The sequence below is a fragment of the Streptopelia decaocto genome (genome assembly GCF_964273445.1).
Source record: "Streptopelia decaocto genome assembly, chromosome: Z".
NCBI classification, from domain to species: Eukaryota; Metazoa; Chordata; class Aves; order Columbiformes; family Columbidae; genus Streptopelia; species Streptopelia decaocto.
This window is the reverse complement of record NC_138657.1, coordinates 299,105-325,805: the sequence shown is the minus strand read 5'-3', so window position 1 is coordinate 325,805 and position 26,701 is coordinate 299,105. Positions and strand designations below refer to the sequence as shown.

General features: G+C 55.6%; 1 protein-coding gene across 3 annotated transcripts in view; it reads right to left on the bottom strand.

Annotated features, from left to right (window-relative positions):
- Positions 1-12,157, bottom strand: part of ZCCHC7 (zinc finger CCHC-type containing 7) — a 142,096-nt gene extending 129,939 nt beyond the window's left edge. For 2 of the 3 annotated variants that reach the window (XM_082074746.1, XM_082074748.1), the window contains exons 1-4: positions 12,106-12,157; positions 11,486-11,525; positions 8,990-9,102; positions 4,784-5,488 (exon numbers count right to left, since the gene is read on the bottom strand). In XM_082074746.1, the coding sequence (XP_081930872.1) occupies positions 4,784-5,471 (688 nt within the window). In that variant the 5' untranslated portion in view covers positions 5,472-5,488; positions 8,990-9,102; positions 11,486-11,525; positions 12,106-12,157. Of the gene's footprint in view, positions 1-4,783; positions 5,489-8,989; positions 9,103-11,366; positions 11,526-12,105 lie in introns of those variants that run through there. The other variant, XM_082074747.1, reaches the window with a different exon arrangement.
- Positions 12,158-26,701: the final 14,544 nt, after the last annotated feature.

The following is a 26,701-nucleotide window of genomic DNA, read 5'->3' as shown; positions in this document are numbered from 1 at the left end:
GCACACCGCGGGCACCGCGCATACCGCGGGCACTGCACACACCGCGCACATCACACACACCGTGCACACCGCGGGCACTGCACACACCGCGGGCACTGCACACACCGCGCACACCGACCGCGGACAACGCGCACACCGCGCACACCGCGGGCACTGCACACACCGCGCACATCACACACACCGTGCACACCGCGGGCACTGCACACACCGCGGGCACTGCACACACCGCGCACACCGACCGCGGACAACGCGCACACAGCAGGCACCACGCACACCGCGGGTACTGCACACACCACACACACTGTGGACACCGCGCACAACACGGACACCGTGCACACCACGGGCACTGCACACACCACGGGCACTGCACACACCGCGCACACTGACCGCGGACACCGCGCACACCGCGCACACCGCGGGCACTGCACACACCGCGCACATCACACACACCGTGCACACCACGGGCACTGCACACACCGTGGACACCGCGCACACCGCGGGCACTGCACACACCACGGACACCGCGCACACCGCGGGCACTGCACACACCGCGCACATCACACACACCGTGCACACCGCGGGCACCGCACACACCGCGCACATCGCACACATCGCGCACACCACGGGCACTGCACACACCGTGGACACCGCGCACACCACGCACACCGCGGGCACTGCACACACCGCGGACACCGCGCACACCGCGCACACCACGGGCACTGCACACACCGCGGGCACTGCACACACCGCGCACATCGCGCACACCACGGGCACTGCACACACCGCGGGCACTGCACACACCGCGCACATCGCGCACACCACGGGCACTGCACACACCGCGGGCACTGCACACACCGCGCGCCCCGTGGACACCGCGCACACCGCCCCGGTACCTCCGTGTGAAACAAGAACACCGGCACCCACTGCACATCCCAGGTAACGGGAGGCTGCCCCCAGCTGTGCGTGCGGTGAAACCAGCAGGCGCACGAGGAAAAGTGCTTCTTTACAGATACAGCGCTGCTCAACGTGTTAGACGAGCAAAAATAAAACGTGAAAGGCGTCTAAAGCCACTTGCAAAGAGGACGGGAAAGGGAGACGTTTCGAGCTCTGCACCGAACAGCAGGGTTTACCAGCCATAATTTCAAAGTTGTCACCTGAAGACAAAGGGGTAGAGGCAAACCTGGATTTACCATCGGGACCCAGAGCTGGTTTCCCAAGGCGCAGTGACATCTGTCTGTCACGGCAGACGGTGGGGACGGAGAGCAGAAGGCCACACGGGAAGAAGACTCTGCACTGGAGGCACCAAGGAAGTCTTATTTGTTTATAGAGAATATTGAAAATAAGGAGGCTGTAGACAAGAGCAGTGCAGGCAAGTAAGATGTAGAGAAGATAACAGAATACAGAAATATGCCTAATTCCTTTCTTTGAGGATTTCTGACGCCAGTGGAACCTCAGCATCTCTGTTTCTGGGTCCCAGACTCACCAAGCGACTGACACAACCGGCAACGCTCACAGCCAGAGAATCGCTCACATTTCAGCTTCCTGTTTAGCGTGAAGCAAACTGGACACCAGACACACCAGGACACTGTCCGGGAGGTCGTCCCGTCTGCACCGGCACAGGCGGCACTGGGGGAGAGGGAAAGGGAAAGCGCTTCCCCAGTCCCCGCACCCTACACGTCCACGCGAGCTGGTGCTGCAAGCCCTAAAACCGGGATTTACATACTCTGCAGTCAGCTAAATACTTGGTCTCATTCCTTAGAAATCCTGAAAACAGAACTGTGCATAGCTCAAAATAATTTAAATGAATTAGAAGATAATATCTTTGAGAGGATAATTTGCCAACAGGTATATTTAAAATGCATTTCTTACTTTGGATTTAAATTTTTTATGTTTACATTTAGGCAAAGAAGTCCTTTATAGAAACAGAGACACAGTGCTGTGTAAGCTCAATAAAGAAATTAGTTACTTTACGTAAGGAAGACTGATGGCTTTTGTTCCCTAAAACTGTTCTGATGCTGTTTCGGTCTATCACTACATACACAGATACGTGCAGCACTGATTTGTTTTCAGCCTGTGTCTCTGCATCCCCATCACCACCCACGTCAGAAACAGAGCAGCTGAACCACACTTTGGTGTGCCGGAGCCACCCAGATGCCATTCCCTGGCACTGTGCCATGCTTGAGAGGGGTCTGGACGGAGCCCACCCTGCGCGGGCCCCGCGGCACGGACACTGCGGCACAGAGCCAGCGGCACAGACCCCATGGCACAGACCCTGCGGCACGGACCCCAGAACACGGACCTGGCGGCACGGACCCCACGACACAGACCCTGCGGCACAGACCCTGTGGCACGGACCCCACGGCACAGACCCCGCAGCAGGGACCCCGTGGCAAAGAGGCCGCTCCGCCCAGGGCACGGAGCCCGTGGCACAGAGCCCGCTCCGCCCAGGGCACGGAGCCCGTGGCACAGAGCCCGCTCCGCCCAGGGCACGGAGCCCGTGGCACAGAGCCCGCTCCGCCCAGGGCACGGAGCCCGTGGCACAGAGCTGCACCGGTGCAGCAAACGCAGCGGCAGCGCCTTGTGCACAACTGGAAGAAACCTGCAGAGGTCGAGACTTCCTGCGAACCCACCCGCGCTCAGAAAGGCGACACGAAGTGCACAGGGCCATGCGGGTCCCGCCAGCACCGGCTCCCCCGCGGCCACGTGTCCCCAGGTCACCTGCCTGCCCAGCAGTCATGAGAGAATATACTCTACCCAGACAATGTATTATCTGTGCTATGCACAAACTGGATCACTGGCCAGCAGTCACCACACGCCACCAAACACTGGCTCCCCAACACGCAATTTAAGAGAAAGACATGCTAATTAGCTCTAGTTTCAAAGAAAGACAGGAGATGAAAATAGAAAAAGAAAGGTATTATGAAATTTAGCAACTGTATGTTAAATCTTAGAAAACACATTTTAAAGTAATTATAGGGAGAAAAAAAAATACATAAATTCCAAATACAACATGGCTCTGTGGGGTTCTGGCCTGGCACCTGGTGCTTCTGCCACTGCCTGTGCCGGGGACCGTTCTAGAGCGCCGAGGCTGGGCCAGCGCGGTGGCGCCCTGACCAGCCCCCGGGATCCGCGCACGTGACGGGCCGGACTGTGGACAGCGACGCACGAACACACACAAGAACAACTCCCGAGCAAAATGAAAGTTACGGGCAACGAACAGGCGTTTTACCAGAAAAGATGGCAAAGGCAATTTGTCAGCTTCCCCCTCTCCACCAGCCCCGCAGCAGCGTGACAGCCGCGCTGCTCGCACAGCCGTCCCGAGGAACCGCAGCCTGCAGACCAGCGCCGCAGAGCCCTTCACCTCCCGGCACCCAAACCCACATCGCTTACATGCGCAACAAGTCAAATTATGGTATACTTCTTTTTAAGTGAAAAAAACCAGAAAGCAGTGTTTCCGAGGCGTCCCCTCTGTGGTGACCAGGCCAGCCCTGCCACCGGGGCAGCTCTCCCAGGCTGGCAGGGGACACCGCTCCTGGACACCGTCTCTGTTCAGGAAACCAGTGGGCAAGAAAGAGCACGGCTGATCATCTCACAGAGTTTTTAGTTGCTGGTGACAAAGCATGTATTACATAGTATGATTATTACAAACACATATCTAAAATACCTCACTAATCATCACATGTACTAACTTTCTGCACAGTAATGCAGAAGAATATGTTGCAAAATACCTAACCATGAGATATTAGTCTTGGTGGTTGGGAATCTCTCTGAATCATTCAGTGCAGAATCCATGCAAGAAGTTACAGTAAATTTCAGAGCAAGATCATGAAGTGCCGGGCTCCCGCGGCAACGGCTGCAGAACCGCTGGGCGCTGTCCCCTCCGCTCCGGCTCACGGCAGCGCCTGGCAGCGCCGCGCAGCGCCGGGGCACTGCGCCGGGCAGGCTGGGGCACAGCAGCGCCTGGCAGCGCCGCGCGGCGCCGGGGCACCGCGCCGGGCAGGCTGGGGCACAGCAGCGCCTGGCAGCGCCGCGCAGCGCCGGGGCACCGCGCCGGGCAGGCTGGGGCACAGCAGCGCCTGGCAGCGCCGCGCAGCGCCGGGGCACCGTGCCGGGCAGGCTGGGGCACAGCAGCGCCGCGCAGCGCCGCGGCACCGCGCCGGGCAGGCTGGGGCACAGCAGCGCCTGGCAGCGCCGCGCAGCGCCGGGGCACCGCGCCGGGCAGGCTGGGGCACAGCAGCAAGCTCAGCGCGGAGCGAGCGCCGACGCTGCTCCCGGGTTACGAACACCTGGTACCTTCCTACCCTGCAGCACTCTTCATCAGTCGTTTTATCGCTGTGCAGTCCCTACCTCTGATTTCCTTTACACCTTCAGTCCTCAAAATGTGGCGGGTTTTTTTTCCTACTCACTTTGTTTACAATAAGCAACCACCGTATTCCCTCTGTATTTCACCCCCGCTCCTCCCTGCCCACCCGCAACTTCTTATTTGCTCTTAAGAATACAAAAATACAGGAAAGTCGTAAACTCCACAACATGAATCATTCTGATATTACTGCTAAACTTCTACCAGCAAAAACATTCTTTCCATATGTGACACTACTGAAATAATGGTATTGAAATGGTATAAAAAAAATGGCTATTTCCTTCATTATAGTTTTGCAACCATCGTTAAGAACTCCAATTTGGTTTCTTTTTGTCTTTCTTTTCAAACATTGACATCAGTATTGTTGCACACAAATCCTCCCACATACAGAAGAATAAATAAGCAATTAAAAAAAGTACTGACCTTCGCTGGCCGGAGTTGCACAGCCCTCGAGGTTCAGCATTATATCTTTGTCTCTGTCATCAGTACTGGCTCCCAGCAGCATCCAGCTCTCAACGTTATCACTTTCGGATATCAGGCTGTCCTCCTCTGAGCTGTCATCTATTACGAACACATCTTGGATGGTATGAGCTCCGGCAGAACCACCTGGGTCAGCCTTCCCACCGGTACTTTTCCTTTTCCTTGGAACGTCTGTGGCTGACGCAGTGGGACACAGGGCGTTACACCCCGGAGCTTCGGGGTGACGTGGTGTGGAACAGACCGGAGGGGTCTGTCTTCTACTGCGAGCTAAAGAGCTTGTTGACTTCTTCCCTTTGCTTTTATAAACACTGTCTTCATCCGGTGTGTCAGACAAGACGATGATCTCGGGGTCATCTGAAAACTGAACGCCACCATCAATTAATTCAGTGCTCTTCTTGTCTTTGGAGCGTTTCTCAGTTAGAACTGAACTATGATCCAGGACTCCTGCAACATCGTCTTCTTCATCCATTTCCAGTGTGCTTATTTCTCCAAGATTTTGGGAATAGTGGATCTGGCTGTAGAGATGAAATTCCACCTCACTATCAACGCTCTGCTCGCTGGATGACTCCTCGCGATAAAGTTCATCTTCGTACATTTCAGTATCATCAGCATCTTCGTCTCCAACAAACATTCTGGAACGCGAGTAGCCTGTATCAACAAAACCCAAAAGGCTGTGTCAGAATGGTCACGAATGCATGCCCCAAACTATCTTTCAAATGGTACCTTTGGTCTTTGCAAAATTGCTAACGTTAGACACAGAGCGCTGTGTGGAGAAGACAAAACTGAGCAGGCTTAGCAGCTACGACATCAGTGCTCAAATCCATAAGAGCAAAAGCTACTTGAGGATGCACATTGTTTAATCTTAACTACTGATTTAACCTGAAGTACTATGGCTTCTGAAAGTTGTACTCCATGTGCTGTCAGCTTCCTCGGCCCCTCGCCATTCTGGGCTCAAAACCAGGGTACCTGCACAGACTGGGAGCCAAATGAGTGTCTGAATTCCAGTTTTGATTGTTCCACCAACTAGTATCAATTCTGGGTACTTTGCAACTTGTTTTACCAAGTAACATCTTACATACACACCTGAAAGAGCAGGGAAGGAACACTCCTCGGTATTCAGTGCCTATCTACACTCGGGCTGCAGAGTCACCTGAACTGGTGCTTCAGAACTTAACCCTGTGATGGGAAGCGCCAGGGCTATGGTACAGAAGCACACAGACACGCGGCACAAGCTCAGGTCTGAAGATAGCATAAAAAATGAAAGAATAGTAAAGGTAGTATAGAAGCCTGCAGCCTTCATACAAACGGATACGTCACATGGTTCCAACAGGATGTAACAAACTGAGTTACAACACCATGAAAATGCAATTACAATGGTCTTAGACCTCAGTAAGGTGTACCTGCAAACAGCGTCTGCCCAGCTCAACGTCAGCTATGACACCTCTGTACTGCTACCAGTTCAGCAATAATTATTTACAACACTTAATGGCCTTTCTGGTGGATGTAGGACTAAAGCCACAATTTCCCTTCTCATGTACTCAGCCATACTGCTTTTTAAACAAACGTGCGACAAGAACTGGCTGGTGGGACACAGTTAACCCTCAGCAAGCTTGCAGACAATGTAAAAATTAGGAGGAGTGGCTGACACCCTGGATGGCTGTGCTGCTACTCGGAGGTACCTCAGCAGGCTGAGATGTGGGCAGAAAGGATCCTCATGAAGATCAGCAGAGGTAAATGCCAAATCCTGCCCCTGGGAAGGAGAGGCTGGAGACCCACCGCTCGGAAAGCAGGACCTGGAGATGAGACTGGTTCTGATTTTTGATCCTGAGGGTGGTGAGAGCCTGTCCCAGGTACCCAGAGAGGTGGTGGATGAACCATCCCTGAGACATCCCAGGTCAGGCTGGACGGGGCTCTGAGCACCCTGAGCTGGTGAAGGTGTCCCTGCTCATGGCAGGGGGAACTGGGGGAGCTTTGGAGGTTCCTTCCAACCCAAAGCATTCTGTGATTCCATAAGACAACACAGTTTTCAGACAAAACGCCTCCTGGACTCTGGGCGAGCGGAACCAGTGGGCTGAGGGACGTTACCGTTCTGCTCCGGTCGTTGCTGACGGGACCAGAGCTGGGCGGTGAGCTCCGGGCTCCCAGTGCGAGAACAAGGTGGAGGCGCTGGGGGGAGCTCAGCAAAGGGCCCTGCAGCAATGGAGGGATGGAGCAACTGTCAGACAGGGCAGGCTGGCACAGCTGGGACCGCCCGGCCTCGAGAAGGGGCTCGGGGATCTCATCATTACACGTGAATGCCTAATGGGGGGCAGTAAATAAGACAGAGCCAGGCTCTTCCAACTGGTGTCCAGCACCATGGCAAGAGGTAGCAGACACAAAACATAAAATACAAGAAATTCCACTTAAAGAAAAAACTATTTTATTCTGATGCCCAGGAAGGCTGTGGACCCTACTTCCTTGAAGATGTTCAAAACCTAGAGGGACACAGCCCTGAGCAAACTGCTTGAGGTCACCCTGTTTGGAGTCAAGGGGGCTGGACAACGGCCAGAGGTTCCTCCCACCTCACCTGTCCTGTGACCCCAACCCACAGGCTCCTCCAGAGTTCCCCACAGCTCCCAAAGGCATTCTGAAGTTACTCTGCCTAATTCATGGGATACTTTATTTCATTTACACGGCCACATCATGCACGTAGGAGAGGAAAGTGAATACTTCATATGAAAATCTGTCTCTATTTCTGTGTTACAGTTACTCCCAGGGAAGCTAACAAACTGTCAGATGGAGCTCAGTTATTTGTTGTGGAAGGAAGTGGCATAGTATTGTTTAACTTCACACATTAATACACAAGTGATCTTGATTTGGAAGCCTTATACATGAGTAATTTGTGTGATGATGGTATTTAAGGAACCTAAAGCCTCATTTGACAGCTTTCTGTGCACACCCTGCAAGAGTCCTTCCCTGATCATGATGGATTCAGCCTCATTTGTATTCCTGGTATACCTGAAGTCAGATTACAGGGGAACACACCTTTCCCACAAAAGCAAACAAAACCAGGCCACATAACACATGAGCACACAAGCGGGAAAACACAAACACTTACTGAGAACCCACGCACCGTACCATGCTCTGTTTAGGCCTCCAGTGGATCAGCATGGATCACTCAGCACAGATCACTCTGCGCACATCACTCACTCTCACCCACTTGATCCAGCGCCCGCTGAGATCCCACCCAGACCCGCAGAACCGGCTCATCCCAGCACCTCTCAGCTCCACAGTCTCCTAATACGCTCAAGCTGATTTCTGTCCTACAGCTGATTTCTAACGTACAAATGCAGTCCTAACACTTACCAAGTGGAGGGTAGGGAATCTGTTTTAAAAGCTCTCCTGTCCACACAGTGACTATGGCCTCCTGGAAACCTTTACACCTGCCAACACAAAGCTCTGCTTGGCAGCACGACACATGCAGCAGTAACCCAGGGATAACCTGGACAAATCTGTATCTGCTAGACTCTGTCTCTCTCATCTGGGTTCTTAGGTAAATATAACATCTATTATGCCAAATAAAGTATGAAAGAATGTGGTGATAATAGATTTATTGTGTCTATTTCATAGTTGTATTTATGTTTGGTTGCCATAGGGAGAAGGAAAAAGTAAAACACTGGTTACCTCTGTGGTTGTAGGTAGTAAAAATATAAGACAGGAAAGCTCCTGACAGATCAAAGAAAGCTCCTGTACTTAAACATTTCTCTCAGTTTTACATGGGGCCACCCCTTCACACAGGTCTTTGCCTCTTCCCATCTACGGGGTGAGAATAAAAGCAGAGCTGGCTCCAGTCAAGCCAACCTACAGTATTAATCTGTGGTTACATGACGTGAGAAAAGAGACTTCCAGTGATGTAGGGAATGAAAGAATCCCCCCAAAGCGTGCTGTGATTTGAGTGACACTCAAAAAGCCAACTGAATTCAAGCACTCTTTCCTTCCCATTCTGTCATCCCCTGGATGAAGTTACACGAAGTACATGACCACTGCTGGAAACATGCAGCTCAACAAGGCCGCTGGGCCACGGCTGTCAAAGGACACCCAAGGACCTGACTCACGGACACTTCATAACGAAGGCAAGAGGAGGAAGAGGCAGCAGGACACGACACTTACTTTGATCTGTCCTCCCCGCAGCTCGGGTCGAACAGCAGCTCCTCCTCCTCTCAGGTCCACACACTCCGGGATGACAAAGGGCTCCTCCTCTTGCTCAGCACATATGGCAGGCCCTGGGAAACGAGAAACAACAAACGTCAGCATCGCCACGCAGCCTGGGGTGTCCAGTCCCCTGCTCTCCACCCCCATGCTCAGCGGCAGCTGCGGCCCCTGCTGCATCAGACCAGAGGGGTTTGGCACCGCGGCAGACAAAACTGCCTCTAGGAAAGGGAAGAGGAGCTCGACAGACAAAGTTCTCCTGTTTTTCATATTGCCAGAGTGAAAGCATATCTGACTGCCAGTCTCCAGCAATTTAGGTTTCATTTCACCAGTGAAAGGTTTAGACTAGGAGCAGTTGTCAGTTTTGCTACCAGCTAGACTACAACGAAGACATCCCACACGTCTGACTGCGAAAAGCACATTAAAAACAATAGTCCTGCAAAGAGTAACTGATCTGATACAGGCTGCAGAGAGTACAACACTGACGCATCACGGGAGGACCTCATCCCTTAGGCAGGAGCAATCCTGTTACTACCCAGACCCAGAGCACGACTCCCCTCAAAAGTACCCGACAGCCCCCCTGGTAGGCCCCAAGTAACAACAGTTCCAGTAAAGAGCTAAAGAAAAAAATCACAGCAATCTGAATTTCTTTTAACCGCTTCCAAACAAATCTCCAGATGACTGTAGCTAGAAATGGCAGGAGATCATCTTCCCAGGTCATTTACAAAGGCTGCTGGCCAGCACCTTCCATCCCGCATCCCGCAGCACAGACCGCAGGAGGATGCGGCAGCAGCACGGTCAGAAGGCGGGCAGAGCACAGGGACGCTCGTCAGAGCACCCACAGTTCTCAGCCAAAACCTCAGAGCAGTTTGGGACACGCAGGTGTCACGTGAGTGAGAAGGGGCTTTGCCCAGGTGCCAGGAGGATGCCCGGGCCAGTCCTTCCCGCACCATTCCCGCTCCACGTGCCTTGTTTCTCCCAACCAGCTCCTCCTCTCCTCTGCTTCACTTCATTACTCTGCTGCTCTTACTTTTTCAACCACTAAAACCTTCCAGAGCTCACACAATAACCTTCTTCTGCCTCACTCTTGCCATTTCAAATACTGAGATTTCTTAAAAGAAAAAATAAAACAAAAAAGGGTTTGCAAAAATATTACTTCTTCATCCTTTGCAAATATGACTTTTCCAATAACTGTACTATTCCCACCACAAATCATCAGGGAATTCCAAATATTTCCTTCTTTTTCTTGCTCTCTGCTTGATCTTTGCAGTAATGTTGAATCTAAAATTTTATGACAAAGGCTGCATGGAAAATACAGCAACAAACATGCTCTTTGCTGATTTAGGAGGTAAAGACAAAGCATAACCCCACTCTCAGACTCTCTGTTACAGGTAGGAGCAACAACAAAATGGGAAAGAAAGGTCTTCTGAGGAAATTACCAGCAACTTCCTAAAACCACAAGTATCTATCAAAAGAGTGGCTCGGACATCAGAATGGCAGGAGACACCAGCAGACCTGACCGCTTCTGTCTTCTGTTCGGTCATAGTGGTGATACATGAACTGCCCCGTACTTCAGACTGTTAAGATACCGCACAGGTACAACCAACATGAAAGTGATAAAGAATTTAAATGTTTCTCTGCAGTTTAATGAAATCTTTCATGTCAGCCGCTGTAACTGCTTTTGTACCCTTCATCAGAATTTGCATACTCTTCTTTTTGCGAGAGATAAGCAATCAAAACTACTGTTATGAAGCACAGCACAAAAATGAAAATCACATTGTTGTTCTTCTTGCAGCCCTATGAAGGTATGCAAATGTCAAATCTGAACAGATTTTTTTAAAAAAACAATATATGGTTATTATCACAGGTCGGTGACAGGAGACAGTTTTTTCTTCACCTGTATTGTGTTTCTGTACCAAAGATAACACGGATCTTATTTTGGCTTAGGAGGATAACCGAGCTGCACCCACAGCGGGTCAGTTCTCCTGCCCCAGCCAGGCTGGGACGCGTGGCTCTAAGAGACCTGAGTCGCTCCGCACACCCGTGTGCTCAGTCTGGAGCAGAATTGTCCACACAGGACACAGTAAAAATGCCACGAGGTCGACCACAGTGCAGCCCCCTTGGCTTCCACAAAGCAGACCCTGACAAGTATAACACATCCTGCACCTGTTGTCACAGTTTTAAGAAGCCAAGAAAAAAGGCAGATAGCACCAAAACACTGATCTAACAGTGACATTTGCTACTAGTTATTTTTGGCCAAATTTTGTCACACATTTATTCCAAGGATAACTTGTGTTGCTCAATGCCAAGATGTAAAACTTTTTTTATGTTGACTTACTGTGTGTTTGACAAAATGTTTCTTTTCTGTACTTTGTTCAAATACGATGCAAATAAGTGTAAAGGAGAGAAGGAAAGCTTTGGAGAAGAGGGAAATGTATTTCTAGTGACAGGTTATACCTTCAGGAGATCTCGGGAATCTATCTTCCACACCCAAACCCTGGAAAATAACAAAACATTCAAAGTTTACTTCAAGCCTTTTGGAAGATTTTTCCCCTTAGCAATTTTGGAAGCATGTTTAACTCAAATAGCTTTGCTGCTTCTTAGATCACGACTGAATTTAGCCGGTGATCTGAGCACAACGCAGGCCCCGAGTGTCTGAGCAGCGGCGGGGGCGGCTCCGGGTCCGCACGGCCGGAGCTGCGCCCGCCGGCCCGGGCAGCGCAGACACGCAGGGACACGGGGCTCGCTCGTCCGCCGGGAGCTCCGGGCTGCCGCGCGGGGCCCGGCCGGCGCTGCGGGAACGGCCGCGCCGCTCCGCGGGGAGGCCCCGGGGCGGGGCGGGCAGGCCGGGCCGCGGCGCAGGCCGCGCCGCACGGGCACACGGCGGGGCTGCGGCGGAGCGGCGGCCGGGGGCGGCGGAGGGCGCGGGGCGGCCGGAAGGGCCGGGGGACGCGCCGAGCCGGCAGCGAGCGGGGCCCGCCGCGGCGAGGCGGCGACAGGCGGCCCCTGGGCGGGAGCGGGGGCGCGGGGGTCGGGCCGGGGGCCGCGCCGGGCCCGGGGCCGGCGCCGTCACGTACCCACTGCCGGCCGCGCGGGACACGCCGAGCAGGAAGTGGCGGCGCACGCGCCCCGCCCCGCCGGCCTCGTGCTTCCGGCCCCGCCCCCCGGCGGCGCTGCCATCACGCAGGCGCGGGGCGCCCCGCCCCGCCCCCTGGAGGTTCGCCACTCCCCCTCGCGGCTCGCCACGCCCCCTGGCAGCGCGGGGCGGGGGGCGGGGTCTGGCTGTCCAGAGTCTCGCGGCGGCCGGTGGGGGGCGTGGCTTAGCGCGGGGCGGGGGCGGGACGGGAGCCGCCTTCCTGTCGCGGCTCCGCGCTGGGGCTGCGGGTCCGGTCCGTCCCGTCCCGCCCGCCCGCCCGGGTGCCGTCGTGCCGCGGGCCGGTCCGTCCCGTCCCGCCCGCCCGGGTGCCGTCGTGCCGCGGGCCGGTCCGTCCCGCCCGCCCGGGTGCCGTCGTGCCGCGGGCCGGGGCCGCCGGGGGTCCCGCGGTCTGCCGGCAGCCAGCGCCCGCGGGCCCGCGCTGCTCACGGACAGCGGGCGATGCCGCTCCGCCGGGGCAGCGCCGCCGCGGCTGCAGCCTCGGGCCGGGCCCGGGAGGGGACTCCGGGCTGGACGGTGCGGCGCTGGGGAGGAGGCCCCGTGTCTGGGTGCGGGGCGCGGCCCGGACGGCGGGGTCCCCGTGTCCCTGCTTCCGCGGGGGCGGGTGTCACCGGGGAGCACGCAGCTCGCCCCGCTTCCCGCGGCTCCTGCCGGGGAGCACTGCGGCCACACGGATGTCCCCGCCGCCGCCCCGGTGCCCGTGCCCGCCCCGCGGCTCCGTGAGCAGGACCGTGAGGCTGCAGCTCCGTGGTGATGGGAGCAAAGCGCTCACACAGGCGCCCGTGCCGTGCCAGGTGCGGTGGAAGAGCTGGTGAAGAAGTTGTGGTGTCTGCAGGCCAGCCGAGGGACGGAATTGCCCTCAGTCGCGGCCGCCTGGCACAGAGCCAGCTGAGGAAGAGGTGGCCACTTGGGTGCAAAGAGCCTGGGCAGCTCCAAGATCAGTTGCCCTCAGAGCGGTGGACTTGGACATAGTGATGAACCATCAGAAGAACCTGCTGAGGATTGCCAAGGACGTGACCGAGACCGGGAACAAACACGTCGTGAGGTTTGGGGAGCGGCCTGGAAAATCCGAGCCTCTCGTCTGAACTACCAGGCAGATTTAAACAGTTTAACCAGATTTTTCAATCCCAACCAGTGGGTGCTTTGGAGGAGGCAGAGGGATGGCAGGGCCGCTCCGGGTCGGTGTTGGGTTTGGCAGCGCCGCTGAGCGCCCCTGGCAGGCGGACCGGGCTGAGCGGCACTGGACACGTCCCCGGGCCGCAGGTCCCACGGGGGACAGCGCAGAGGAGCCACGGCAGCTCCCGCTCGGTCCCGGCAGCTGCACAGGCGCCCGTGTCCGGGGGTGCAGCCACCAGCTCTCATGAAGAGCTCCTGTCTGATGGCACAACCGGTGGCTGTCAGTCGTCTTCTAAAACAGCCCTGATACAGCCCGAAGCCCACAGCGGGCAGCCCTTCCCGGACGGGACCTGCCGAGCGTGCTGGTTGGAAGCATTTGGTGCTGCAGGGCTTGTGGGTCCCTGCACCAGAGGGCCCCAGGATTAGCAATGCTGTCCTCTCTTTATGGTGCTAGCTCTAATAAATAGCATTTTCAGCAATACTTTACAGAGTATTAGTGCCTTTCTTACTGGGATTGTAGTGAACCAGCTGCCTCTTTCCTGACTTGCTAATACAGGAGTTTTCCTCATTACTCCGATCTAACAAGGAGAGCAAGTGGTCACGTTTCTTTGTTTTACTGTCTTTGAATTTTAGAATAAAATTCTTGCACCCTGGAAGGACACAACAAGCATTGCAGATTTTCAAGAATATGCAATTGCATGAGGATTTGCCTGAAATGGGAATGTTCAGTTAAACCCTGCCTCATATTTTTGGCCTGTAAGTGGTTTTGGATATCACTGTTTCATTCAGCATTCTCTAAGCTCAATTTCTGCATCTGACTGCTTTTCCTGCTGCTCTGATAGCGCCAGTTCAAAGATTTTCCCATGCAGCTTACTGAAGATGAATAAAAATGACTTAGTAAAAGCATATAAAGGAGCTGAAGTCAACATCTGATGGAAAAATGCCCTCTGTGTAAAAGCGTGTTTCAGAAACCAAACCCAAGTGATTGAGAGGTGTTCTCAGCGCCCTGGTACCCACCTGTAGCACGCTGCGAAGTTCAACATGCTTTCGATTTCTAGTTCAAATGCTCACAACAGATAGGAAGAGGAAGAAGTTTTTACTTAAACAACAGCACAGACTTCCAAGTAACTATATTTTTCCTTTGTTCTTGAAAGCAAACCTCTGTGCAAATTTAGTTTTCAAACATTTTGTCATTATTATGTGTAATTTTCAGCTTACAGCTTTTGGTTGAACTTACTTCCATGGAAATCTCACTGGTTTTAGCAAGACCCGCTGCTCTTCTGGGCTTGGTGCGATGCTGGAGGGGTTGGTTTCTGCTCGGCAGACCAGCAGCACCATTGTCACCATCACGGGCACTGGCGCTGGCCCAGCTCGTGAGCCAGCATCTCTTGCTGTGCTTGGGAACGGGTGACAGCAAAGGCTTTGGACAACGTGGGCACAGGCTGGACACGGAGACCGCAGAGAGCAGCAGGGACAGCTCACCAGTGGTCGGTCACCGGTCACTGGAAAAGCACAACGTGGAGAGCTGGGGAAAGCTCTGGCTCCAGGGAAGAGCCGACAGCCGAGCGGGGCAGGAGCCGTCCCGGACGCGCAGAGAGGGTCCCCAGAGCAGCCGGGACCAGGCTGTGTCTGCAGCGGGCACACGAGCAGACACGCACACGCAGAGCACGTGGACACAGACGTGCACGAGCGGCCACGCAGATCAGCGCGCTGGGAACAACAGCACGTGCACACACAGGCAGCACCGGCGGCCTGGTCTGCTTCGCCTCTCTGCCCGCTCCAGATGCCGTCCCTTGGTGGAAATCATGCACGTATGCATGTGTGCATGCGTACGTATGCACGTATGTACGCCGTGCCGCAGCTTTCGCCAGCCTGCGCGGTTGCTGTGGCTGCCCCGATGTCCCCAGCGCCGCACACAGACTGTGCACCGAGCGGGTCGGGCTGCTGGAGCTCTTCTGCTCCAGTCTCTCCTGCACCTGCCTCTGGCACTGGGCTCCTGAGCCTCCCGCCCTGCTTGCTGGCCCGCACAGCTCTGTGTTTGGTAGCGATTTCCCTTGCTGGTGTGCACCCACGGCACAGGGACACAGCGCGTTGCTCCCGATGCTGCAACACTGCCCTTGGCCTCCATAGCCCCGGGCCCAGCTCCTCTGGCTGGTGCTGAGCCTGGCGTGCATGCTGCATGGAGAGCCCCTGGCGCAGGAAGGCAGCTGTGTGTCCATTTCATACTGCCAAACAAGCTCATGATAGAGCCTGCACAGAGCGCTGCTGCTTCCATCCGCGCATCGTGCCCGACGAGCGGCAGCAGCAGCGGGGTCACACAGCAGTGGGACGGGCCAGCAGGACCCAGCGCTGCAGGGGCACCGGGACACTTCTGCTGCATCCTATGCCATGGTAACGGTCCTGCACCTGGTCACCCCGCACCCTGGAGTGGCTCCCCATCCCACGCTCTACCACCCCACCCTCTCCCATCCCACCCTCACCCACCCCACCCTCTCCCACCCCACCCTCTCCCGCCCCACCCTCTCCGGTCCCTCCGCAGACACTCCGCTGCTGCGCCTGCAGAGCACAGAGCTTTCATTTTTCATTTCATTCTGTGTAGGCGTCGCAGACTTGGGGGTTTCCTTAGTGCGCTGCGGGTGCTCTGTTTTAAACATCACTGGCGTGTAATTACAACCTGCGCTCTGCCTCTGTCCTGGCTGCACAGCTGTCTCTGGAAGGTCAAGGTGATGTGATCCTCAAGGCCTTGGCTCAAGAAAGAAGTGACAAAAAATGACCGACAGTGTCATATGCAGGTTTTATGTTGTAGCAGAGAGCGGGCACCCTGGCCGGAGTCAGAACACAGCCGTGGCAGCCGGACTGGCAACAGGTACTTTTCTCTGATCTAATCATGATACTTTTCGAAACAAAAACTTTTTGCTGTTACAAAACCTTCTCAAATGTAACAGATAATTAATTGATGTAAAACAATTGCTGTTAATCTGATTAAAGGAGCACCTGGAGTTGCAAAATGTTGTACAACTCTGCGGGCCCTGAGGGCACCAATGGAGGGTACTGACCGGGCTGTGTCCGGCCCTGGCTCCCCCCAGGCCGATCCCTCCCCGCTCTCCGGCTGGCACCGCGGCCCAGCCTTGGTCTGTCCCCGTCCCCGCCTTGGTCTGTCCCCATCCCAGCCTTGGTCTGTCCCCGTCCCCGCCTTGGTCTGTCCCTGTCCCAGCCTTGGTCTGTCCCTGTCCCCATCCCAGCCTTGGTCTGTCCCTGTCCCAGCCTTGGTCTGTTCCCGTCCCAGCCTTGGTCTGTCCCCATCCCAGCCTTGTTCTGTCCCCGTCCCCGCCTTGGTCTGTCCCTGTCCCAGCCTTGGTCTGTCCCCATCCCAGCCTTGGTCTGTCCCCGTCCCCGCCTTGGTCTGTCCCTGTCCCAGCCTTGGTCTGTCCCTGTCCCCATCCCAGCCTTGTTCTGTCCCTGTCCCAGCCTTGTTCTGTCCCTGTCCCAGCCTTGGCCTGTCCCAGCCTTGGCCTGTCCCTGCCTTGGTCTGTCCCCGTCCCCATCATGGCCTGTCCCTGTCCCCATCCCAGCCTTCGTCTGTCCCTGTCCCCATCCCAGCCTTGGCCTGTTCCTGTCCCCATCCCAGCCTTGGCCTGTCCCTGCCTTGGTCTGTCCCCGTCCCCATCATGGCCTGTCCCTGTCCCCATACCAGTCTTCGTCTGTCCCTGTCCCTGCTTTTGTCTGTCCCTGTCCCCATCCCAGCCTTGGCCTGTTCCTGTCCCCATCATGGCCTGTCCCTGTCCCCAGGGAGGGGTCCGGGCTGCTGCGGGGTTTGGGGTGGGCCAGCCCCTCGCGGCAGCTGCTGAGATGGCGTAAAGTGCATGTTCAGAGAAAGACCTCAGGTCAGGGACCTTTCATCAGAGCATTTCCAGGAAACAACGTTCCGTATTTCTAGAATGAACAGCAGAAAGATCAGAGGGTTTGGGTTTAGGACTGACTACAGGGGTATTTTATGCTTGCAAGAACTCATTCTTGCCAAACTCGACCTCGAAAGGAAGTTTGTTTCGGGTGGCGCGGCTGTGGAGTGCAGCGGCCGCCCGACGCGCCCTGCGCCGGTCGCCTGTCCCCGCGACTCGTGTCCCCCCGCGGCCCCGGGGACACGGCAGGGCCGGCAGCCTCTGCAGCGCCACAGCGGCCGCTTCCCGCCCTCGCCGCGGCCCACGAGCCCGGTCTGCGCCGCAGGCGTGCGCGGGGGGCCGCGCGGTGGTGGGCGCTGCAAGGGAGGCCTCGGTGCGGTTTGTACGGCTGCGGCGGGCGGGTCTGAACAAACACGCACAAGCCTTCCCAGCAGATCTGTGCCGACAGCGCTCACCGTGACCCTCACCCAGTGGGAGCCGCGTGTCTTCTCCAGACAATCCTGCGTGCAGATGAGCCGATCAGGAGCCAGAACGGCCTTTACTGAGCTCGACTTGAAAGCAGTCATGGCTTTAGGAGAGCACTGAAGCACAGAGGGCTAGGTGTGACACTGAATTTCTAGGTTTCATATGACGTACGAAAAGCAAGGCGACATGTTTGCCTTCATCTTGTTTGTCTTCCCTTGAAGAAGCAGCCCTTGTCAGAGCTTTTAGGTGACACCGTCCAAGTGCATCCATCCTGAGCGTGGAAGTGCCACAGCTCCATTTCAGATGTGCTACCGGGTACCTTGCAGCTGCAGAGACACAGAGTTGCCTGCGTTAAATGCAATGGGACTTATGTGTGATCCTCAGGCACTGGCGATTCCACCCTTGCCCTCTTTCTCTCTCAGGTTAATTGGGTCCTGCTGTTGCCTTTGCTTCTGAGTGCTGTTTCCAGGAGGAATGATAAACTCCACCTGCCACGTGCCTGAAGCCAGTCCAAACTGTTAATCTCCTTCCCCGAATTGCCCATCTTTGGTGTGCCAGCAACTTGCTCATAAGAGGAGAGGACCTGAGCACAGAGCTTCAGGTCCTGATGCTCATACTTGTCCAGGAGATGAGGGGGTGGCACCTGCTTTGCACCTAATTGCTTGAGCTGAGACACACACGGTTGTGTCCCGCTGCACCCCCTGCAGAACGTTCCCTCTCCCTCCAGAGCTCGCAGCTTTCTAAGGTGTTCCAAGAGGCACCTTCCTGCAGCCCAGGACTGGGTGGTGGGACTGTAAACAGCCCTGCCTCCTTCCCCTCTGGCACTGCAGCCGGCTGCTCGAGGCACCTCTCGGCAGGTGAGGGCAGCACGGACCAGGCTGCGCGGGCTGGGCAGCACAGCGCGGGCATCCTGCACTCGGAGTCCAGCCAGCGGGCTCCCCGCAGCAGCGGGTGACGGTGCCGTGACTGCCACGGTGCCACCTTCACGCCGTGGTTTGCCCAGGTCTCCCCAGAGGTCTGTCCGTGCAGGGGAGGAACATCCCGAGGGTCCCTGCGCTGCTGTCCCTGCCCGCTCGCCCGCCCTGCGGGGCTGACCTGGGGCTGCACAGGCCCCGCCGGAGCAAACGGGCACGATGGCGCCCGCAGGAGCCCCGTGTGCTGCGCACGGGCAGGCTCCGGCCCCCAGGTCTCCCAGAGGGCAGGATCCTGGTGGAGACCATCGTTCTACCACCACAAGCCTTATGTGCTTAAGAAAGAAAAGCGTAGAGGGAAATTTTCCAGATATATAAACTAGCAATTTACAGTCCAAATGCCAGTAGGTGGCACCCAAGAATGTGCAGCATTGTTCGTAGCCTTTGTGCAAGCCTGGCTGCTTGCTCTCCAGAGGTCTTCAGCTCCTCGGAGCCCCAGGAAAGCCTGGAGGCCTCTGCCACTGGATGGAGGCCTGTCAGAAAGGACCCAGCCAAGAAAAATGCTGATTTTCATTTGCTTCTTTCCAAAGTACGTTTCTGAGCACTGTAGGAAGCAGCATGAAGGAATCCAGAATTAGTCTCAACAGTGTTACTCATCGATAAGGTGTCCGTGTCAGGGTGATGATTTCTGTTGCTCTTAGCTCTGCTAGATGTCAGGAAATGGCCTCCAAGAGCGGCTCTTCACCCGCATTCCTGTGCGAACGTACGGCTGGGAGGACCTGCCCTGTCCACGAGCACTGCTGAAGAGAGTCACAGGACCCGTGGCCACGTTGAAGACTTCATGATGTTCCTTCCAGTCTGGAAGACTGAGAATGTGACTGAAGAACGCCAGCATGCAAGGAGGATGATTAAATGTGCACAGGCTTAATTTTCCAATATTGACGAATGCTATTTTTGCCTGGCCCCACTGGGTGAGGTGGTTGCACTTGTTTCTGGTTACCTGTGCCGAGCGAAGTTGTCTCTGACCCAGCCTGGGCTGTTTCCCAGCAATGGGCCTGTTTTCGTCCTGCAGCTGCAGCAGGTAGCAGTTTTTATGTTGGGGGTCTGGGCCCGGGAGCTCCATTTTCATCTGTCTTGATCTAGTAAAACACATAAACTTTGAGGTGACGAGCCTCTCCTCCTCCCTGAAGTTCAAAGGTGGACCTGCCCCAGTGTGCCGGGCAGGAGCAAGCAGCACCACCTGCACCGGCCTCGCACAGCACCGGAGGCAGGAGAGGCAGAGCAGAGGAGGGGGACGCGGGAGGAGACCCGCTCAGCCAGGACAGGGAGGAGGTGGCAGGTATCTGCCACTGCTGTCCTATCTTCCCATCTCACCGCCCGTTTCAGCATCAGAAACCTGCATTGCCCAGGTCACAGGAACAGCACTTTCAAAACAATTTGCACTGAAAAGCATGAAAATTGTAGGTGCTGAGCCCTGGCAGACCTTGGGGTGCCCGGTAGCCTGCTGCATCATGGTCCCACTCAGGACACCTTCACAAGACGCGGGAGCTGTGCACGGCTCCGAGTGCCACTGGGTCTGGAACGGGCCAAGGGACACTTTTCGCCACACTGCGTTTGGACCCGCGCAGCCTCCTATCTGCAGCCCATCATCACCCTCAGCCCGGGACGGCAGGGACAGGAGCACTTCCGAAGTTAATTAAATTCCCACCCCCCACCTGATCTGCTCCTCCTCTTCCCAGTGCTCCACTTTACCACTTCAAACCGAGCAGTGGGAGAGGGGAGTGTAATTATTTAGCTCCTTAGAGCTATAGCACTACAGTGCTTCACAGCTTGTTAATTACAGCTTCAGCTGCGCTAGTCAGTGGAGGACCAGGAGAGCACGTGGGGGGCGTGGGGCACAGGCTGAGCGAGGGGAGGGACCTGGTGGGGTTGGGAAGAAGCCACAAGGGCTGGCAGTGGGGAGAAGCCGGACTGCAATGGGGCGGAGGAGCAGAGGCACCGGGAGCCTGGGAGAGCTGCAGGGAGTGGGAAGCAGCTGGGGAGCAGAGGGAGAGGGCAGAGCGGCGCAGGGGTAGCGGCGACAGGGCCGCAGGTGGCACCAGGGAGGCTGTGCGCTGGCATGACCGAAGCACGTCCTTCGCGCCCACCTGCCCCCTCTGGCAGAGCAGGTAAGTGCCCAGGCTCCAGATCCGAGTGCTGCTGGTGAGTGTCCTGCAGCATGGGGACTGGTTTCTGGAGAGCAGAACGGCTTTCACGACACGCTGACCCTTGTCAGAGAAAGTATTTCCTGTCCAAATCATCCTAATTTTCTCACTAAATGAGCAAAATAATTGCAACGGTATTCTGCCTCTCTCCTAGTTCTAGCAAGTAAGAATCCTCAGCGTTTTCAGGGCAAATCCCCGACACCCCTCCTCCGATGCAGAGCTGAAGCCCTGGGGGACACAGAGGGACCCGCTCTGCTCGGGAGGTGCCGCACGACCGGCACCGCAGAGCCCGGCCCGGCCGAGCAGCGAGCTCGGACACGACCGGCGAAAAGCGGGGCTGCTGCTGGCCCGCGGGCCTGCGGGGCCCGTGCCCGGGCGGTGCGGGGTCAATGGCCGGGCCGGGGCGGGGCCGGTGCCCCGGCCGGTGCCCGCTCCCCGCAGGCTCCGCGCAGCCCCGCGGCCCCGGGAAGGCCGGTCCTGCCGCCCGCCCGGCGCTGCCCCCGCGCGGCGGGGCGGCGGGGGAGCGGGACCCGGCGGGGCGGGGCGGGGCCGCCCCCGCCGCCCGCGGCCCCGGGAGGGGTCCGCTCTTCATCCGCCACCTCCAAACGCAGGTTGTTTAAACAGCGTTGTGGAGGGAGGAGGGCGCAAGTCCTCCGTGGAAAACCATCCTGGGCTTATCTACCGGCTCTGAAACGAACACGTGCGAGTTTCCTCTTTTTGTCAGCGGTGAAAGGACAATTCAGAGCCAGAAAAGACACTGTGCTCAAAGACTTAATGCTGCACTGCCGATAGCTTTTTAGCTCTGACTTCATGATTTCCATTTTCCTTTGGCAGCTCCCAGTCTCTGTTTCTCTCCTTTTTCTCGAAAATTTCCCTTAAGGAGCCACCGGTGACGGCCCAGGAGGCAGCATGTGAATGCTTTTCTTTATGTAATGCTTTGACATTTGGCATTCCCATGGCATTATGCCCCATCAATGCAGAATAAGTTGTCAGAGCATGAAATTGGTATTTTTACATATTCTTAATGTACAGATGTCAGTCTGAAAGCCATGCACCAGCATTATGATTAAATTCTCTGTTTCATTCTTTGCCTATGCATGGATCTGTTTGGAAGCGCTCTTTCCTTTTGGGGGGATATAGGGAAAAGACATAACCTGAAAAAGTAATAATTCTACTTAGTAGCACTATTGAAAGGTGAAAGCTGAGTTTAAGACATTGCACACTGAATGCAATATGGACTCATGAATCGAGAGCAATAGTGTTCAATTTTTAGCACCTGTGTTCCTGGCACAGTGGAAGAAAGTGAACAACAAGTACCAGATGCATAGAGGGAATATAATCACTGACCCTGTTTCTGGTGCCAAATGTATCAACATGTTCCAAATCAAATCTGCTCAGAGTTTACAAGTTTGTTATTCTATGTTAATTACCCTGTAAGAATGGCAGACCCTTATGGGAGGCTTAATGTGCCCAAACATAATGTACATGGAGAAAGAAGAGGAAAGACATGAGAAAGGATCCACTTAGGGCTCAAAATTGCTTGATTTGGGGTTCTTTGATCAGAGATACATAACGAGGAGCTCTTGCAGGTGACCTGTTTGAAGGCAAATCAGCTGCTCTACCCTCTGCTGCCAGCCCTGGCTCAGGAACCTGTGCTGTGACAAAGGCCAACACTGGTGCAAAATCACACAAGGGGGTGTGCAGACTCCGTTGTTGGGAGCTTCCAAGACCAGGCTGGGTACAGCCCCGAACATGCTGCTCAGGTCTCAGAGCTGAGCTCTGTAAGGGCTGGACTAGAGCCTCCCTGGGGACCCTTCCAGCCTAAATCGTCCCATGACCCTGAAGGCAGAGGTTTAGACTAAGAGCATGTTCAGACTTCCTGTAGGATTTCTTAGGGTTTGTCCAAAGAGCTTCCAAGGTTGTGCAGACCTGCATCCCAGAGCCTCGACGTGTGTCAAGAGTGCACGAGGGTCCACGGGTTCACAGGATGAGCCATGAGCTCCGCCAGGACCCCAGTTTGCAGTGAAATCAGCTGGGAGGCCAAGGGCCTGACTTCTCTCTATGTGTAGCAGAAAACAGCCCATGGACTCTTTTTAGTTGGATCTCCCTGAAAAATAAGGTAATCAGTCATTGCTTGCTCCTCTTCCCTCCCAGGGGCTGGTGCTGTGCCGGCCATCACAGAATCACAGAATCCCAGAATGTGAGGGGTTGAAGGGCCCTGGAAAGCTCATCCAGTGCAATCCCCCCATGGAGCAGGAACACCCAGATGAGGTTCGCAGCTCAGGTTACACAGGGAAGCTCTTGAGAGGAACTGAGATCACAGGCCTTTCATTAAAAACAACATCTATGTGGAGAAGAAGGGGGCAGACCAGTGTCCTCACTGGTCAAAGGGCTCCAGAACAGGCTCTGCAAGGGTCCCCGTGGCCTCCTGGCTTGGTCATGGTTTAGAACAGCCAGACCACAGATCGTCTCTTGCTCAGGGCTGGCTGGAGGGGTGAGGATGGGTTCGCAGTGCTGTCAGCGGACGCTGGGGAAACAGGAGCTGCGAAATTGTAAATGGGGGGACTTAGGAATGGAAAGGAAGAGAAGATTGCACAGAAAGCCAGAGGAGAAGATGAAGAAAACTGGCTTTATTGGGTGAACGAGGCAGACAGAGATATATGAATAAAAGTTTAAGACTTTGTTAGTTCTGTTAGTTACTGGAGAAACTGCTAATTGATTACATTCCTAATAAAAATCCACTGGCATGAATGAATATGATGTCACTTGGGCTTGGCTTTCAGCACAGAACTTACTCCTGGAGACAGGAGTGAGATTAGAGATAGAGCAGCTCAAGCTTTAGAAAGAGCGATTCAAGCCCGAGACACAATGCAACGCTAGAAGAGTTTCAAGACTGTTCTATGAAGTGGTTGTAGTTTCGCACCCTTGCAGCACAGCGGGGCGGGGGCGTGCGCAGGAACCCGTGCCCGCGGGCCCGGACTCCGCAGCCCCCGTGCAAAACCTGCCGTGGCCAGGGGGGCGTCTGACGCTGCCGTTGGTGCAGAGGGACGCGCACCCTCAGCCTGAGCTGTCTGCTTCTCCCCAGTGCTCACCATCCACCGCAGCTCATCCATTTGTTTTGAACATGATGGACCGTTTTCCTCTTTCTGTAGGAGATTCTGATGTGCTGAGCAGGGACTGCCAAGAGAAGAGGTGCTGCCCCAAGAAAGCCATCTTTTCCCCAGACTGAACGTGTCTCTCTTCCTACCCTCTGCTCACTCCCTGCCCGAACGTCAGTCTGGCTGGGAAACACGGTGATCGGGAATTTGGCCGGATAACTCCTGTCCAGTCCACGGGGTGCACCAGTCTGCATCCACCCACCGAGGCGCTGAGCCACTGCTGTGCCCCGGTGGCGCCCGTCCTCCGAGAGCCGGGAGCAGAGGAAAATCCGCGTGCCGTCCGACTGCTGCTGAAGACAGTCTGATCTGAAACAACCGAATGAGTCTCTCTTGGGAAATGAACCAAAGCCAAGTACTTTCGGCAATGGTTTCAGCAATGCTCCGATCAGCTTTGCGCGTGTGGTCCGGGGGGCAGCGGGCGAGGCACCGTCGGCCATCGGCACGAGCGGCCGTGACGTGCTGCACAGCCACGGGTTCCCCTCCGGGGCGCTCCACGGTGCTTCAGCTCCTCAGGAGCTCCGGAAAAAATGTACATGTGAGCATGAATTGTTTTGCCTGAGAAAGAAAAACATGCTGGACCTTCTGCCTGAAGTGGGTGTCGCCGCAAGGACCTCAGGGCCTTGTTACCAACAGGGCTGTGCATTCAGATACAAATGTGCGCTAAATCATCATGAGGAGGCCAGCAGAGGAGCAATCCACGCAGTGACTGTGAGAGGCAATCCCTCAGCAGTGGGCACCTTCCATTTACCGGAGAAAATGTCTGTTTTCCCAAACAGGGGTGTGAAGTTAATCCTCATAAGGAGAAGTCTAAGTCCTGTGCTACTCTCTGCAGGATTTCTCCTACTTCATTAAACTCTGACATCTCAGAGGGCAAATCCAAAATGTCACATGTCATTTGTGCTTGAAAAAAGCATATGTATCAATGCTTAATACAAGCTTATTTTCCCTTCTTATTTTGCAAGTGTAATTATGTAGTAAATCTAACTGTGGGCTCTTATTTCCTTGTTAGCTCTAAGTGTGTGTCAGGCCACATGTTTTAACAAGAACGTTATCACAGATCTGGAGCCGAGTCAGCCCGTGCGGACGTGGCCCGTGTCTCTGCCCTCTCCAGGAGGGTTTGAGCGAAAGGCGATGAGAACCAGCGATGACTGTGCTGGAGGTGGTGGGCTGGCAGATACCCTCATCTGCAAAGACACCGCTGTGATACTCCTGACCATTTATTTTACCACCAAGATTTTGGTCTCATCTAACATGGCTTTTCTCAGAGTCTTTCTGTGTAGGCTGATGACATTTTTAATGCTTGTAGGAGCAGAATTTGCAGGAGCTCTGTGAGGTTTGCCTCCCTGCGGCAAGGTGAGCAGCTGATGGGGGGAGGCTGGCACGGAAAACCTGGGAAGCGCCAGGACCGCAGCCTCTGCGGGGGCGACGGGCTGGTCCTCGAATGCTGCTCATTTTGGTATTTAAAATGCAGGAAGAATTGCGCCGAGCAGGAGCTGTGACCAGGACAGTGCAGACCACGCAGCTCCTCTGAAACCATTTCCTGGTAGCTCTCATAGCAATTGATGAAAACACCCCATTTGGGGAAAAAAATGTAACACACAGCAAAATCTGTCTTCCTTTGAAGTTTTCCAGCACTATGCAGTCAACCGCCCGGGCTGTAAGTGCCCTCACTGCTCAGAACCGTATGCCTTGTTTCCAGTCAGGGTTTATCCGGTATCTGCTCCAGATGCTGGGTTGTGCTCTAAATGTGTCTGCTGCCCCCTCTGCCCAATTCCTCCTCCCAGGAGGGCGCGGACAGTGCTCACAGCCCCCTCGGTAACCAAAACGCCCTTTGCGGGCTGTGCCCATGATGTTTCCAGCCCTTCCAACCTGCATGTCTCTCCCTGCGCTCCTGTCTCTGCGCGGGACGGGCAGGACGGACCCGGCACCCCCTCGCGTCCCAGCACGGCACGTGCCAGCGCCGAGCCACCCGCTGTCCCCTTCGCGCCCGCCCCGGGGTCTGCGCTGCCCAGCCCAGGGTGACTCTGAATGTGTCATGAGTGTCGTTGTTCATTCCCATGTGATTTACCACCAATCTCTGGCTCTACCAGAGATTCATCCTTGTGATTGCTCACCCTGCTCTCACTCTGGAAACAGCATCAGTGGAGACTTTACCTGTTCTGTCACAAAACTGGGGGAATTACCATCGATCCACCTACACAAACAAGCAGAGAGAAGGCATCCTCCAGAGCAGGCTCCAGACAGATGCAGGTTGACCTCTTGCAGCCCAGCTTACCTTCCTCCTGTGCAGGATTTCCAGTTAAACCCAGCAGGTTTGCCAGCTTACCCCATAGCTGCCTCTGCAGCGAGGTGAACCCCTCTTCTCTTTTCCATGCCCCACATCAGCCCCCAGGAGGTGTGGCTGTGAAAGGATGGACCACATCTAGCCCTCCCACCCCCAGTGCACACTGCGGCCTCTGCAACGAGCTGCCGGTGAAAGGAGTGGAGGTGTGGGGGCTGGTGGGGGTGGGGGCTGGTGGGGGTGGGGGGGCTCCAAGCCGGGGCCTCCAGGACAGCCAGGTCCCATCAGGCAGCACCCGGGAGGGACACACACCCGCAGCAGGCCAGGGCAGTAAGCTGGCCACCCCACTCCATGCCACTCCAGAACCTGCTTCTGCACCATCTTTTCTCCTTGGTGGCCTCCATGGTGCTTGTTCACGGGAAGGAGCTCCAGCCGGAGAACAGCTCATCTCATTCTGAGGATGGGCAGCCCAGAGGACATGACGC